The sequence below is a fragment of the Dromiciops gliroides genome, chromosome 1 (genome assembly GCF_019393635.1).
Source record: "Dromiciops gliroides isolate mDroGli1 chromosome 1, mDroGli1.pri, whole genome shotgun sequence".
Taxonomy (NCBI): domain Eukaryota; kingdom Metazoa; phylum Chordata; class Mammalia; order Microbiotheria; family Microbiotheriidae; genus Dromiciops; species Dromiciops gliroides.
The window spans coordinates 157,467,701-157,482,931 of record NC_057861.1 but is presented as its reverse complement, the minus strand read 5'-3'; the positions used below and the strand labels follow the sequence as shown (position 1 = coordinate 157,482,931).

The 15,231-nt window shown below is 37.4% G+C and overlaps 1 protein-coding gene across 1 annotated transcript in view; it reads left to right on the top strand.

Annotated features, from left to right (window-relative positions):
* Window positions 1-15,231, top strand: part of CNBD1 (cyclic nucleotide binding domain containing 1) — a 597,705-nt gene that overhangs the window by 42,418 nt on the left and 540,056 nt on the right. The window contains 1 exon segment of the mRNA XM_043992600.1: window positions 9,736-9,849. Coding sequence (XP_043848535.1) covers window positions 9,736-9,849 — 114 coding nt within the window.

Below are 15,231 nucleotides of genomic sequence, written 5' to 3'. Positions count from 1 at the left end.
TCATTACAGTTTCCTCCAGTACCACTCCTGTTTTTTCTTTCAGAGAAGCATTCTATATAACAAGTAGTGTTTTTTGAAGAAAAAGAAAAGGAAAAATAATCACACAACTAATTAATACATCAAAAAATCTAAAAGTATATGCATCATGCAACAGTTGTAGACATCCCACCTCTGCAAAGGGGTGGGGTTATATGTGGTCTCATAGCTCTTCTTCTGAGCCATTCTTTATAATTTTACAAAGTTCACTTATGCTTTTGTGTGTGTGTGTGTGTGTGATTATTCTTTCCGTTTACATTGTTATAGTCATTGCATATATTTCCTTGGCTCTGTTTACTTCACTCTGCATCAATTTCTCTATATCTACATCTATCTATCTATATCTTGGTTTTTTTTGTTTTGTTTTGTTTTGTTTTTGTTTTTTATTTGGAGGGCAATGAGGGTTAAGTGACTTGCCCAGGGTCACACAGCTAGTAAGTGTCAAGTGTCTGAGGCCAGATTTGAACCCAGGTCCTCCTGAATCCAGGGCCAGTGCTTTATCCACTGTGCCACCTATCTGCCCCCCATATATATATATATATACATACACACACACACACACATATATATATATATATCTTTCCATGCTTCTCTATATTCATTGCATTCATCATCTCTTATAGCATGGTAATATCAATTGCATTCATATACCACAGTTTGTTTAGATATTCCTTAATTGATGGTTACCTACTTTGTTTCCAATTATTTGTTATCACACAAAATTGCTGCTATAAATAATTTGGCATATATGGGGACTTTCTTCTTATCAATGGCATCCTTGGGGTATAAACCTAGTAACATAATCTCTGGTTCAAAGAGTGTGGAAATCTTATTCACCTTATTTGAATGTCCAAATCATTTTTCAAAATAGTTATACTGATTCACAGATCTGCCAAAAGTGCATAAATATGTCTATCTTCCCACAACCCCTTTAATACCAACTATTCCCTTCTTTTGTCATCTTTGCCAATATGCAAGGAATGAGGCAAAATGTCAAGGTTGTTTTGATTTTCATTTCTCTTATTATCAGTGGTTTGGAGCATTCTTTAAAGTAGTTAATAGTTTGAAATTTTTCTTCTGATAACTGTTTTTTAAAAAAATATCAGCACTTTCTGTTGGGGAATGAATTTTGGATATATGCATGTACATGTATGTGTATATACACATCTATAGTATATATTTGTACACATACATATACGTGTTGTTTGTATATCTTGTACACCAAGTCCCATCAGAGAAATTTGATGGAAATTTTTTTCCCCCTATTGTACTGCTTTCCTTCTTCTCATAGGTCCATTGGTTTTGTTTGTTCATAGTTTTTTAAAGTTTCACATAATCAGGGTTATCTATTTTATATTTTGTTATTGTCTTTGCCCTTTGTTAGGTTAAGAACATATCTCCTACACATATCTGTAAGAGGTATTTGATTTTCTTATCTACTAATTTGTATAATATGATCTTTAATATTTTATATATCCATTTAGAATGTTATATGGAATATGGTATGAAATATAATCTAAGCTTAATTTTTGCCAGACAAATTTCCAGTTTACTCAGTAGTTTTTAATCAGATAGGGAATTCTTTCCTAAATAATGTTTTGATTTATTGACACTAAGTTATTCAATTCAGTTGCTTCTGATTCTCTTCTGTCTAGTCTGTTCCATTGATCTCTCTACTTTTTTTTACCAGTACTACATAGTTTTAATGACTGCTCCTTTATTATATAGCTTGAGGTCTAATAATGATTGCTTGATAGTCACATTTGATGCTTGTTTTTCCAACTTTATCCTTCTTGACCTTTCAGTATCATTGGACACTGGTGGCTACCCTTTTTCCTGGATACCCTCTCTTATCTGAGTTGCCATGACAATTCTCTCCTTCCAAATTCTCATCCTAACTCTCTGACTCTTCAGTCTCTTTTGCTTAATCATCATTTATATGCCATCCTCTATATAGGCATCCATAGGCAATTTGTCCAAGAACCTCTTCTCTGTCTATCCTCTCTTAGTTATCTTATATGCTCTGAGTTCATTTATCTTCTTTATGATTCCCAGGGCTATAAATCAAGACAGTCTCTCTCTTGAGCTCCAGTTCCATATCACCAGCTTCTTATAGGTCATTTCCAACTGGACATCCTACAGGTATCTCAAAGAGGAATTATTTTAAAAAGAACTTATCTCTCTCTCCCTACACCTAACTTCCTCTCTTCCTAATTTCCCCATTTTTGTCAAGGGTGCCACCAATCATTCACCCAGGTTCACAATTTCAAAACGATCCCCAATTCTTCTTTTTCCCTTTCCCTCATACAATCAGTTGCCGAGACTTGATTCTATCTTCATAATTTCTCTTGTATGTTCCATTTTTAATCACCATCCTAATCAAAATAGTTGTACTCATGGCTTTGTCATCATCACCCCTAGTCTGAATTACTGTTATAGTCTCCAGATTTTCCCCTTAAAAAAACTATTATCCATACAGCTGTTACTTTGATATTTCCAAAGTATTGTTCTGGCTTCAGCTTGCTTTCCCCTCATCCCTATAAATTACCGCCTTCCAACCATTCTATTTTCTGGCCAACCTTGCCTACTTGTTAACTCACACATGATTTTCCAGCTGTCATATCCATATGTTTTCACATATCGTCCTCCATGTCTGGAATGTACTTCTTCACCTTCATTTTTTTGAATTCCTAGCTCCCTTCAAACACAACCCAAGTGTTATCATTTATATGAGACCTTTCTTGACTACTTCCCTTCAACTCCATTGCTAGTGTTTTCCTGAACTTGGTATATGTTTCACATATTTAATATTTACTTATGTGTGTGTGTGTGTGTGTGAATTTCCTCTAACAGAATATAAGATCTTTGAGGGCAGAGACTTTTTCTTTTTATATCCCAGCACCTAGTTTTATGCTTTGCACATATTAGCTGCTTAATAAATGCTTCTTACATTGAATATAATTAAACAAAAATAGCAAATTAGGGTTGATTTATAGACAAACCCTATTGTCAACTGAATCCTCTCTTTCCCACTAGCAGCATCAATGAATAGCAGTGGGATAGGGGTGGAATTAGGAACTTGGGAATGGAGTGATTACAGACATCATGAATATAATGATGACTAAAGTAATACTGTAGTCAGAACATCTGGGTTAGGGTTGTCGTTCTGTCACTCAATAATTTTGTGACCCCGAGTAGGTCACCTGTAAACCTTAGATTCCTCATTGATTAAGTGGGGGTAATGACTTACCCTTTCTATAGAACTTTGATTAGGAATTCCTTCATCTGGTACTGACTTAATTGGGGTGAAAGGGTAAGAGAAAAAAGATGTTGGAGTCTAATCCACTTCTTTGAATGGTTGAAGTAGAATGGAGACACAGAGGTCATGGAAATTGAGCAGTCTTAGAGTCAGGGGTGCTCAAAAGTGACAGGGATTGAAGTGGAGAGGATCATTCTGAGCCAGGCACCGCCTTTATTGAAACAGGACAATGACCCTTAGGTTCAAAGATGATAGTAAACAAGGCTGTGAATCAACTGTAGTCAATTTGAAGACTCAAAAGGTGGTTTCTGAGTGAGGGTGAGAAGAGGGTCTGAAGTTGTCAATGTGAAGCAAGGAATATTCCAACTCAATTAATTATCATGTATTTATTAAGAACCTACTATGCTTCAGGTGCTGTCCTAGTTACCGGGGTATATAAGCAAAAAACCCCAAAAACCAATCCCTGCTCACAGGATACTTATGAAAGAGAAGGAGGATCCTTGGAAGAGTATGCCAAGAGATGAGGCATCTCCAGAAGCAAGATAGATTTTATTAACCCCCAGAAGAAAAGAAGATAAGAATAAAAGCTCTAGGATCAGAGGATGAAAGATTGAGACTTGGAAGGAGGTTATGAAGTCTAACCCTATCCTTTTAGAGATAAGGAAATTGAGACTTAGAGAGGTTAAATGACTTGCCTAAGATCATATAGCTGGTAAGTGACTGAGGTCAAATTTGAATTTAGTTCTTCTGACTCTAAATCCAGCTATCTTCATACTACACCATAATATACAAGGGGTCCAGATGGTTCAGAAGAAACAGAGGGCAGAGGAGGATTAGGGCTGGGTTTGCTGTGGAAGTGTGAGGGGAGAGAGGGATTTATGTAGCCAATGTGATTAGTGGGAGCTCTCTTTCCAACTGCTTTCCACAGTTTCCCACATAGGTAGGATCATGAGGCCAGATGATGCATGAGGCAGACTACTTGTCTACTTTCTCCTGGTATGAAGGCAGACTGGAGAGTGGTGTCATAACCACAGGTTCTTGGTGTGTGGTAGCCTTTGTGTGTATAAAGGAACTGTGGAGAGAACAGACCCAATGGGCAACCTGTACGTAGGGTTAAGTGGGGAAGGTAAAGCAGGAGTCAGAATTTTATTCCCTTAAATACTGGCTTACTCTGCATTCCATCTTCCATTTTTCTGTCTTTGTACTAGCTGTGCCCTATGCCAAGAATACATGTTTTCCTCACATTGGACTCATAGACTCCTCTTTCTTCAAGCTCCATCCCCACCTTCTACATGAAACCTTTTCTGATCCCACCAACTGCTAGTGCCCTCCCTCTCAATTTACCGTTACTACCTTGTACTTACATGTATTTCTCTTGCATATACTGATGGCTTTATGTCCTTGTTGTTGCATTTATTATAATATAAATCCTTTGAAAATAGGGATTGTTTCATTTATTTTATTCAAATCTTCAGTGCTTAGAATAGCACACAATAGGTGCTTAATTTGTTTGTTGACTGATTAATTGATGTGTTAGAGCATGGTTGACCCATACTAGTCCTAACTTTGCCATACTACTTAACAGGATGATTTTGAGAAAAGCAAGCACTAACTGAACTGAAAAATCCTATATAAACACAACTGCTAGTTATTACTAGTGACTAAAAATTAGCAACAAGTCAAAGGGGCTCCACAGCATAAAAATATTCCAAAACAGAGTTAGAATGACTTGGTTCTCAAGTATGAATTATAATTGAAGCTATTGTGTATCAAAAAGCTATCGACAACAAAAAAATCAGTTCAGTGTCAGTGATAGATTCAGATTGGTTCTCCTACATTTTTATGATTTCGTTGTTGTGGGAAACTTCTGTTGTGGAATCACTTTCTAATGAATTGTAGATAGATTACAAATAGATGCATGAGGTGAATAGAGGTTAAGTGAAAATCCCATGGTTACACAGCTGATAAATGTGAGAGGTGAGATTTGAAACCATGTCTTAATAATATTTAACCCAGCTTTTTGCCTGTAAAACCATGCTGGCTTTTAAAAGGCTGATTTAGAGTCATATAAATTCAGTCATGAAATTTCTGTTAATTTGGCAAACAATATGAGAACTAATAAGAAATGCTTGTTAGTTTAGGATGTCAGGGTCACATTTATCTGGAACATAAACAGTCATCTATTATTTTTAACATTAAGATTTAGTCTTAAAGCTTTGAATTTACAGTATAATACTGTGGAAGAAATAATCTTTGTTTCTGGGAAACACTCAGAAGTGAAAATTAGAGGTTTGATGTCAATAAATTAATTGAATTAGGATTTTGAACTTCTTTGGGAGTGAGCATTTTTAAAGCTGTGAAATCGCAGGATAACAACCATGAGAGAAACTTGAAGCCATAAATATCTTGATAGAAAAAGGCCAATGAAATCTGTGAAAGAGTCTAATCTCTTCAAATAAGATATACAGAATGAATTTAGTAGAACTTATAGAATGGAGTGTTAATGTTGAAGGGTCTGAAATAGCTTCTAGTGGTATACCTTTTTCATTTGGGTCAAGGGCATATTAAAATGCATTAGTGTGATCAGAGGGTAATTTTTTCAAGACACTATAATAAAAGTATGAGATAAAAGTATGGATATAGTTAGAGGTATGAGAAATTAGCTTAATTCATACAAAATTGCACTTGTTCCCTTCTAAATGTGGAAGATAAACATTCACTTTTTGTTAGATTCTCATTAAATAGGATATGTAAATGGAGTTTTGGCTTGTCTGATAAACCCAAGAGGACACATAATCTATGGAAAATGCAATGAACATAGATATGGTTTTCTGACCTGTTTCACACTAATTGGTTTTATGGTCATATATAAATGAGAAAATAAATTCACCATCTTAATTTGCCTCTCTTACCAAAATGTATTTTGCTTCTCTATGTCCTCCAAATAGCTTAAATAGATGAGTGGCAATAGAATCTACCAAATGGTTATTAAAAAATTTATGGTGGGGCAGCTAGATGGCACAATGGATAGAGCACTGGCCCTGGAGTCAGGAGGACCTGAGTTCAAATCCGGCCTCAGACACTTAATACTTGCTGGCCGTGTGACCCTAGGCAAGTCACTTAACCCCAACTGCCTTACCAAAAAAAATTATGATGCATTAAAAAAGATATTCCCTGTGGTTTTGGTAATAGGATTGATACTTCTGCCAAACCAATTCCATGTCATGTATATATTAAGTGTCTTCAAAGTGTAAGACACTGTGAGAGGACATAGGGATCCCCAAATGAAAAAAGACATAGTCGTTACCTTCAAGGAGATTACTGGGGGAAGGGTGGGAGAGGAAGTTACATATATATATATACACACATATAATATATATATATATGTATATATATATATATATATACATACATACACACACACATACAGAGAAAAATATAATACAAGGAAAGGGATGATGGAAACAAAGTAGAGTTTCAAAATTAGAGGAATGAGAGACTACCAATTGGAGCAATCATAGAAAGTTCCTCAGCATGAGCTGAGCCTTGAAGGAAGAAGTAATTTTTTTCCTTAATAGTATTTTATTATTCTCCAGTTACATGTAAAGATATTTTTCAATATTAATTTTTATAAAGTTTTGAGTTACAAAATTTTCTCCCTCCCTTCTTTGCCTCCCCCCTCCCCAAGACAGCAAGCAATCTGATATAGGTTATATATGTACAATCACATTAAACTTATTTCCACATTAGTCATGTTGTGAAAGAAGAATAAGAACAAAAGGTGAAAACTTAAAGAAAGAAAAACAAAAGAAAAAGTAAAAATAGCATGGCTCAATCTGCATTCAGACTCCACAGTTCTTTTTCTGGATGTGGAGAGCATTTTTTATCATAAGTCCTTTGGAAATGTCTTGGATCATTGTATAGCTGAGAAAAGCAAAGTCTATTACAGTTGATCATCATACAATGTTGCTTTTACTGTGTACAGTGTTCTTCTGGTTCTGATCACTTCACTCATCATCAGTCTTCTTAAGTCTTTCAAGTTTTTTTTTTTTCTGAAATCTGACTGCTCATCATTTCTTATAGCACAATAGTATTCCATTACATTCATATTCCACAACTTGTTCAGCCATTCCCCAGTTGATGGGGATCCCCTCAATTTCCAATTCTTTGCCACTGCAAAGAGAGCTGCATAAATATTTTTGCATATTTGAGTCATTTTCCCTTTTTTATGATCTCTTTGGGATATAGACCTAGTAGTGATATTATTGGGTCAAAGGGTATGCAAGTTTTATAGCCTTTTGGGCATGGTTCTAAATTGCTCTCTAGAATGGTTAGATCAGTTCACAACTCCACAAACAGTGGGTTAGTATCCCAGTTTTCCCACATCCCTTCTAATATCCAACATTTTCCTTTTTTTTAAAAAAAAATTGCCAGTCTGATACGTGTGAGGTGGTACCTCAGAGTCGTTTTAATTTACATTTCTCTAATCAATAGTGATTTAGAACATTTTTTTCATACAGCCATAGATAGATTTGATTTCTTCATGTGAAAACAGAGGCAGTCTTTTTAAGTGTGTTCTAGTCACTGGGGAATGTAGATGTAAAAGATACCAAGTCAAGTTTAGGGAATAGAAAGGCATAGTTTTTTAATTTTTTTCCCTAGAGTGGATAGTATGTGAAAGGGAGTATGTGAAGTAGATTTAGAAAATTAGATTTGGAACCAGGAGGAACTTGAATACCAGCCTAAAGAGCTTGCATGTTTATCCCAGAAAAAAGAAAACTGAAGGGCAGCCTGAGGTGTGAGTGGGTGGAGGGGATCCCCATTTCATAGTACCCACTAATAGTCTTGGGATGGTTTATAGTCTGGTTTCATGAAAGTAGAACCTACCTTCCTTCATTCCTTCATTCCTTTGTTCCTTCCTTCCTTCCTTCCCTCCTTCTTTCCTTCCCTCCCTCCCTATTTCCCTCCCTCCCTATTTCCCTCCCTCCCTCCCTCCCTTCCTCCCTCCCTTCCTCCCTTCCTTCCTTCCTTCCTTCCTTCCTTCCTTCCTTCCTTCCTTCCTTCCTTCCTTCCTTCCTTCCTTCCTTCCTTCCTTCCTTCCTTCCTTCCTTCCTTTCTTCCTTCCATATTTCTTTAATGGCTTTACTGTTTCTTCTGTTTATCTCTAGTTTAATTATCTCTAGTTTTGATTTTTGAATTGGAGGGCTCGTGCTTGGGTCTAACTCTGCTTCTGCCCATACTCTTAGATGTTGTGCACAGGATCTGCTTGGTCCTGGATGTAGTACCTAAGACTAGATCATACTTTTCAGGAATTTTCTGACATTATGCCCTTGTGTTCAGGCTTGGTTTGCCCTCTATATTGGATTGGGCGTGATCTATCTGTATGCTGGTTTGGCCCTGTCTCCTGCTAAATCCGGGGCTCTGATGTGGCCCTGAACTTGTTACTGATCTGATCCTATTTCTAGCTGCAGCTGGAGCTCTGAAGTAACCCGCCATATTTGGTGAGGCAGTGTGTTTAATAGAATTTTCCCAGTACAACATGTTTATTGTTGTAATTTGCCCTCTCTTAAGAAGTAAGTTCAGTATGATGCTGTTCTATGACTAAATATCTCATCTTGGAAGAGAAGAGGAGGAAAATCATAAGAAGTTACAATCTTCATTTTTAGAAAGTTGCCCTTGCAAGGCACTGAGAGGTAAAGAGATTTCTTTATTGTTGTACAGGTAGCATGTGTGAAAGGTAGTCCTTGAAACCAGGTCTTCCTCATTTTCACTATGCCACACTACCACTTTTAAATTTGTGCAAGTTAATGTAACTTAATAGACTACATAATAAATTTTTTTCTAGAAGGTTCACATTACTGAACATGGATGTGACCTAGGAACTGGAGGGAGAGGCCTCAGGTGCTTCTAGAGCCTTCTTCCATTAGCTCAATGAGTTTAGGCGGTTAGCTTACTATTACTTTGGAAGGCCATGGCATGAATGAATTGAGATGTGACAAAACTAAAAAGTGGAGGTAGAGTAAGGGAAATGTGACAAGAACAGATGCTAGGCTAATTTGTTTCAGGCAGGGTAATGGTGGGAGTGGAGGACAACGTTGTCAAAGAGGGGGTACAATAAGGATGGGGGCCCAAATGAAGTACTTCAGTAGGGAGAGGTACTGTGAATAACTAGGAGAAGGCTCCACTGGTCTAATGATTCAGTATTTTATTATATCAAAAGTTTATGCCTTAATGAGACATGTCAATACATAGCTCCAGATTTGTTTGCTTATTTTTAGCTGAAAGAGCCACATGTATGTTTAAAACGCTGCAAAGAGGTCAGGAACCTCTGAATGCAATGATTTCCTTGTCCTCCCCTTTAGCTGTAACTCTAATGATTCTATAGCATGAATTTGAATTGTATATAATGAAGATGTCTTTTCTACCCTTTCATTCTTTAGAAAAGGTTCTCATAGCACCAAAGACGCACATGAAACCTTCATGAAACAATATAAAAAAATATTTCAGAAAGAAAAGAGGATCTTGCCCTATATCCCAACACCTCCAGCCAAAATGTAAGTAGTAAGACCTCTAAAAGAGATCACTTTATATACGTGTGCACAAGGTTGAAAGTAATAGGCAAGTTCTCCCCACTGTGTGCCTGCTGACAAAGATTGGTAACTAGTGGTAACTTCATTTTCAGCTTGTTCAGAATCATCTGTTTGTTGCCCAGTAATGCATTGGCCTGATCTTTTTGCAAAATGATTATTTTCACTTACTGGCATTTTGTGATGTACACAGGAACAGAAGGTTATTAAAGCAATCTGGAGGGTTCATCTCCACTCACCATACCAGTATTACTACTAGTGGCAATGATGGTTTTTATTGGTGGAAAATATTTTGAAATGCATAAGTTATATGAGGGTGTATCACTGAATCAGAGGAGAGGTAAAAGATTTGGAGAGGTAATCTCACTCAATTCACGCATCCAGGCAGAAAATCTACAAAGGTGAATCTGTTCTGTTTTGAAAGTTGAAAAGCATAAGTTAAACTGAATTAAACTGAATAAAAGTTAAAAAAAGCCATAAAGAACCAGCATATTTTGGCAGTAGGAAACCTAGAATTCTGTTCATGGGGGATCTAGAATTTTTTCTTGGCTGGTCTCCTAACTCAGTGTGACCTTGGCTAAGTCACATTTTCTTCCCCCTGTCTTTTTTAATATGTAAAAGTTGTTGTTCAGTTGTTTTTCAGTTATGACTGACTCTTTCCAACCCTACTTGGGGGTTTCTTAACACAGATACTGCAGTGGTTTGCCAACTCCTTCTCCAGCTCATTTTATAGATGAGGAAACAGGCAAACAGGTACCCAGGGTCACATAGCTAATAAGTGTCTGAAGCCCGATTCGAACTCAGGAAGATGAGTCTCCAGGCCTGGCACCCTATCCACTGTGCCGTCTAGCTGCCCAAATCTGTAAAAGGCAGGACGTCAAAGATAGAGAGCCAGTCTAGGAGTCAGAAAGATCTAATTTCAAATTCTCTTTCTGACACATACTAGCTGAGTAACCATGAGCACATCACTTAAGCTCTCAGTTCCTCAGACAACTCTATAAGTCTATGAGAGACTATGTAGTTCAATAGATAGAGTTCACAATGTGGAGACTGGAAGAATTAATTTCAAATCTTTTGGCTGAGCAAATCCTTACCCTCTCTGAGTCTTAGTTTCCTCATCTATAAAATGAGATAGTTGGCCCTGATGACCTCTAAGGGAACTTTTAATTGTAAACCTTTGAGCTCCTGATCCTAAGTTAAAGATGAGTTCCTGACCTACCTTAGTGAAGAGAGTTTCCACATAGGACATTGGGAACAAAAACCAAACATGAATGTGATATCCTGGATAATGTCGAAGATTGCTTTTAGCTTCAAAATTCAATAGTTCTTTAGTTCATAATTTTTCTTGATGTGTTATTATACTGTAACCCGAACTTTATACAATAAAGTGACAATGATGAGATAGGAAAAAGAGAAGCTTATTTTTGTTCCTGACAATGAGGTTCAAATGAATCTGATTTGGGCAAGATATTAATTCTTTTAGTAGTAGCAATATAGGAAATGGTACCTTAATGCTATGAAGAAGCCAAAGGATTTGGAAGAAGTTAATGAACTATTTATTCTATGTTGGTTGCCATGAGTAGACCCATTCATTTTTAATGAATAAAATTTTAATACCCTGAATTGTATTTTAGCTCTATCATGTCTTCTAGGATCAGCTTTCCTTTCTCAAAGAGCACATAATTGAGATAACCTATCAACAATTATTTATTAAGTGCCTACTATGTGCCAAGCACAGTGCTTGGATAAAAGATAAAGATAAAAAAGAAAATCTATGTCTTCAAGGGAGGGAGGAAAAGTGTGTCTACTATGTGCCAGAGATTGTGCTAAGCCCATTATGTTCTATCAGAGGAGAAAACATGTACATATACATATATACATATATATATATATACATACATACATACATACACATAAGTATTAGATCATTATTTTAAAAGATTGGGGGAGGGTAGCACTGGAATCATGGAAGTATCAAAGGCCTTATTTAAAAACTGGACTACATCCACTGTGTCCACTCCATCAGCCAGTCAATACACATTTATTAAGGCACTGTGCTAAGCACTGGGGATAGAAAAAGAGGCAAAAGACAGTTCCTTCCCTCAAGGAGCTTACAATCTAGTGGGGGAGACAACAATACAAACAAATATATACAACACAAGCTATATACAGGATAAATAGGAAATAATGAACTGAGGGAAGGAACTAGAATTGAGAGATTGGGATTTACTGTAGAAACTGGGATTTTAGTTGGAATTTAAATGAAGCCAGATTAATCAGTAATCATATCAGAGAAGGGAGAGTGTTCTAGTCATGGGGGACAATCAGAGAGAATGCCAGAAGCCAAGAGATGATGTGTCTTGTTCATGGAAGACCCAGTAGGCCAGTGTCACTGGACTGAAGAGTAAGTGTTGGGGAGTAAGATCTAAGAAGATTGGAAAAGTAGAAAGGGGCTAGATTAGAGCATGTTGTATCTGCTCTTAGAGGGAAGAGAAAGCCATTGGAGTTTATTGAGGGGAGTGGAGTGACATGGTAAGATTTGTGTAATAGGAAAAGCACTTTAGTGGCTGAATGGAGAATGGATTGAAGTGGGGAGAGACTTGAAGGAGGCAGATTCATTGTAATAATCCAGGCATGAGATAATGAGGACCTATACTGGAGTGGTGGCAGTGTCAGAAGAGAGAAGGAGAATTTTAGGAGAGATATTGCAAAAGTGAAATTGACAGGCCTTGGCAATAGCTTGCATATGGGGGGTGAGAGATAGTGAAGAATTTAGCATGACTCATAGCTTGGGAGTCTGAAAGACTGAGAGGATGGTGCTACCCTCCACAGTAGTAGAAAAGGTAGTGGTGGTGTTGGGGAGAGTTTAGGAGGAAAGACAATGAGTTCTGCTTTGGACATATTGAGTTTAAGATATTTAATGGAGGGCAGCTAGGTGGTGCAGTGGATAGAGCACTGGCCCTGGAATCAGGAGGACCTGAGTTCAAATCTGGCCTCAGACACTTGACACTTACTAGCTGTGTGACCTTGGGCAAGTCACTTAACCCTCATTGCCCTGCAAAAAAAAAAAAAGAAATCTAATGGACATCCAGTTGGAGATGTCTAAAAGGCATTTGGAGATTGAAGATTGGAGGGCAGCAGAGAGACTAGATAGGTATGTTTAAAAATCATCAGCATAGAGATGATAATTAAATCCAATGGTAGCTGATGAGGTCACTAAGTGAAGTAGTATAGAGGGAGAAGAGAAAATGGCCCGGAACAGAACTCTAAAGGATAGCTATGATTAGAAGGCATGGTCTGGAAGAGGATTCAGCCAAGGAGACAAAAAAGGAATGGCCAGATAGGTAGGAGGAAAGAAACAAGAAGTGACCAAGGCCCCACTGATCCTGGCCTTTGGCCTATAACACCTCCCTACCCTTCTAAGAGATTACAGCCACTACTATTCCTATAGTTTAGTAAACTCCCACCACATTCTAGTGTCCTTATACCAGTATTCTTTAATCATGGACAACCTGAGTAAACTGTCACTAAACTCTACTTTCACTCTTTCATTCCATCCTCCTTAACCCCACCCCAACCAAGTCTTCCTGTTAAGCTCATTTTATTAATAAGGAAATAATATGTATTTACCTGCATTAAATAATTAGTAGAAGTAAGAGCTAGGTAACATTGATGATTTCAGATCAGGTAACCCTAAGGCCATTTTTTTACACTATGCCATGTTGTCTTCTATGAAAACCATGGAAACAGATACAATTGTGAAAGGAGAGAATATAAAAAAGAAGAAAATGGATGCTCTAGAATAGGGCTGTGGAGGACAATAAGAGTGGATGAGAATAAAATTTTTTAAAAGTTACCAAAAAAGGCATACAATGTTTGTTCAGAAAGGTATCTGATGAGTCAGATTAGGACAGTGTTAGAGAAACTAAGGAATGAGGAAGTATCCAGAAGAAGTGGGTGGCCAGTATTGTCATCTTATAGAAGATCATGTTAAGAAGGACAATGACTGACAAAAGTAATCAAGTCACCAAGTATTTTATCAAGTACCTACTATGAGCCAGGCACTGTGCTAAGTAGTAAGGACATAAAGAAAGGCAAAAACACCCCTTCTCTCAAGGAATTTCCTTTGTGGCAGAGAAAACATGCGAACAACTCCATATAAATAAGATGTATGCGAGATATTTTGGAGTTGATTTCAGAAAGAAGACACAAAGATTAAAATGGATTGGGAAAGACTTCTTGTAGAAAGTGGGACTTTAGCTGAGAGTTTAAAAAAAAGCCAGGTAAGATATAGGATAGAGATAAAGAAGAGAGTTACAGGAATGGGGTACAACCAGTAAAAATGCCTGTGATTCAGGAGATGGACTGCTGGATGCAAAGAATACTAAGAAGGCCAGTGTCATTGGATGGCAGAGTGCATGGAGAGGGAATAAGGTACAAAAAGACTGGAGAGATAGGAAAGGACCAAGTAATGAAGGTCTTTATAAGCCAAAAAGACATCATTGAATTCATGTATTAAAATGTTATTGGAGGGCAGCTAGGTGGCACAGTGGATAAAGCACCAGCTGGAGTCAGGAGTACCTGAGTTCAAATCCGGCCTCAGACACTTAACACTTACTAACTGTGTGACCCTGGGCAAGTCATTTAACCCCAATTGCCTTACCCCCCAAAAATGTTATTGGAAATCTTGGAAAGTAGAATTTCAGTAAGTATTGGGGAAAGAAGCTACTTGATGGGATAGTATAGTCAAGATAATTTTTTGTTTGTGTGTTTGAGAATAGGGGGACCTGAGCTTGTTTGTAAGGAATAAATAGGAGCTGTTAGGGAGGGAAAAATTGAAAGAGAGGGAGAAGAAATCACTACCACACACAAAGATTCATCAGCTTGGAGAAAAGGAATGTGAGTGAAGAGAAACCTTCAAGCCTATTATATTCCCCCATCTGTTTCACATTGTATTCAAAGTACTCAATTGACTGAGGTTGGCATCAGCCAGGTAGGATCAACAGTGATGATGGTGGGTGTATGGAGCTTTATTTCCTGTAGACAGGAATGTGGATAGACAGAAGCATATTCACTAGGATAAAATTCCATCAAAGTGTTTATGCCATAGGGGGTAAACTATATTTTGATATTTGATCTATATGTAAACACCTAAGCCATTCTGCCTTTTGATATGAGATGGGGTTTCATTGGTAGGGGACTCCCTGGTAAGGTTAACTCACTCTATCAAGGTTAACATCTTTTCTACAACTTAATGTCTTAGGTGTCTAGAGCATTGAGAGGTTACAGGACTTGCCCAGGGCATATGTCAGACATAGGGTTTGAATCCAGGTCTTCCTTTCTTTGAGG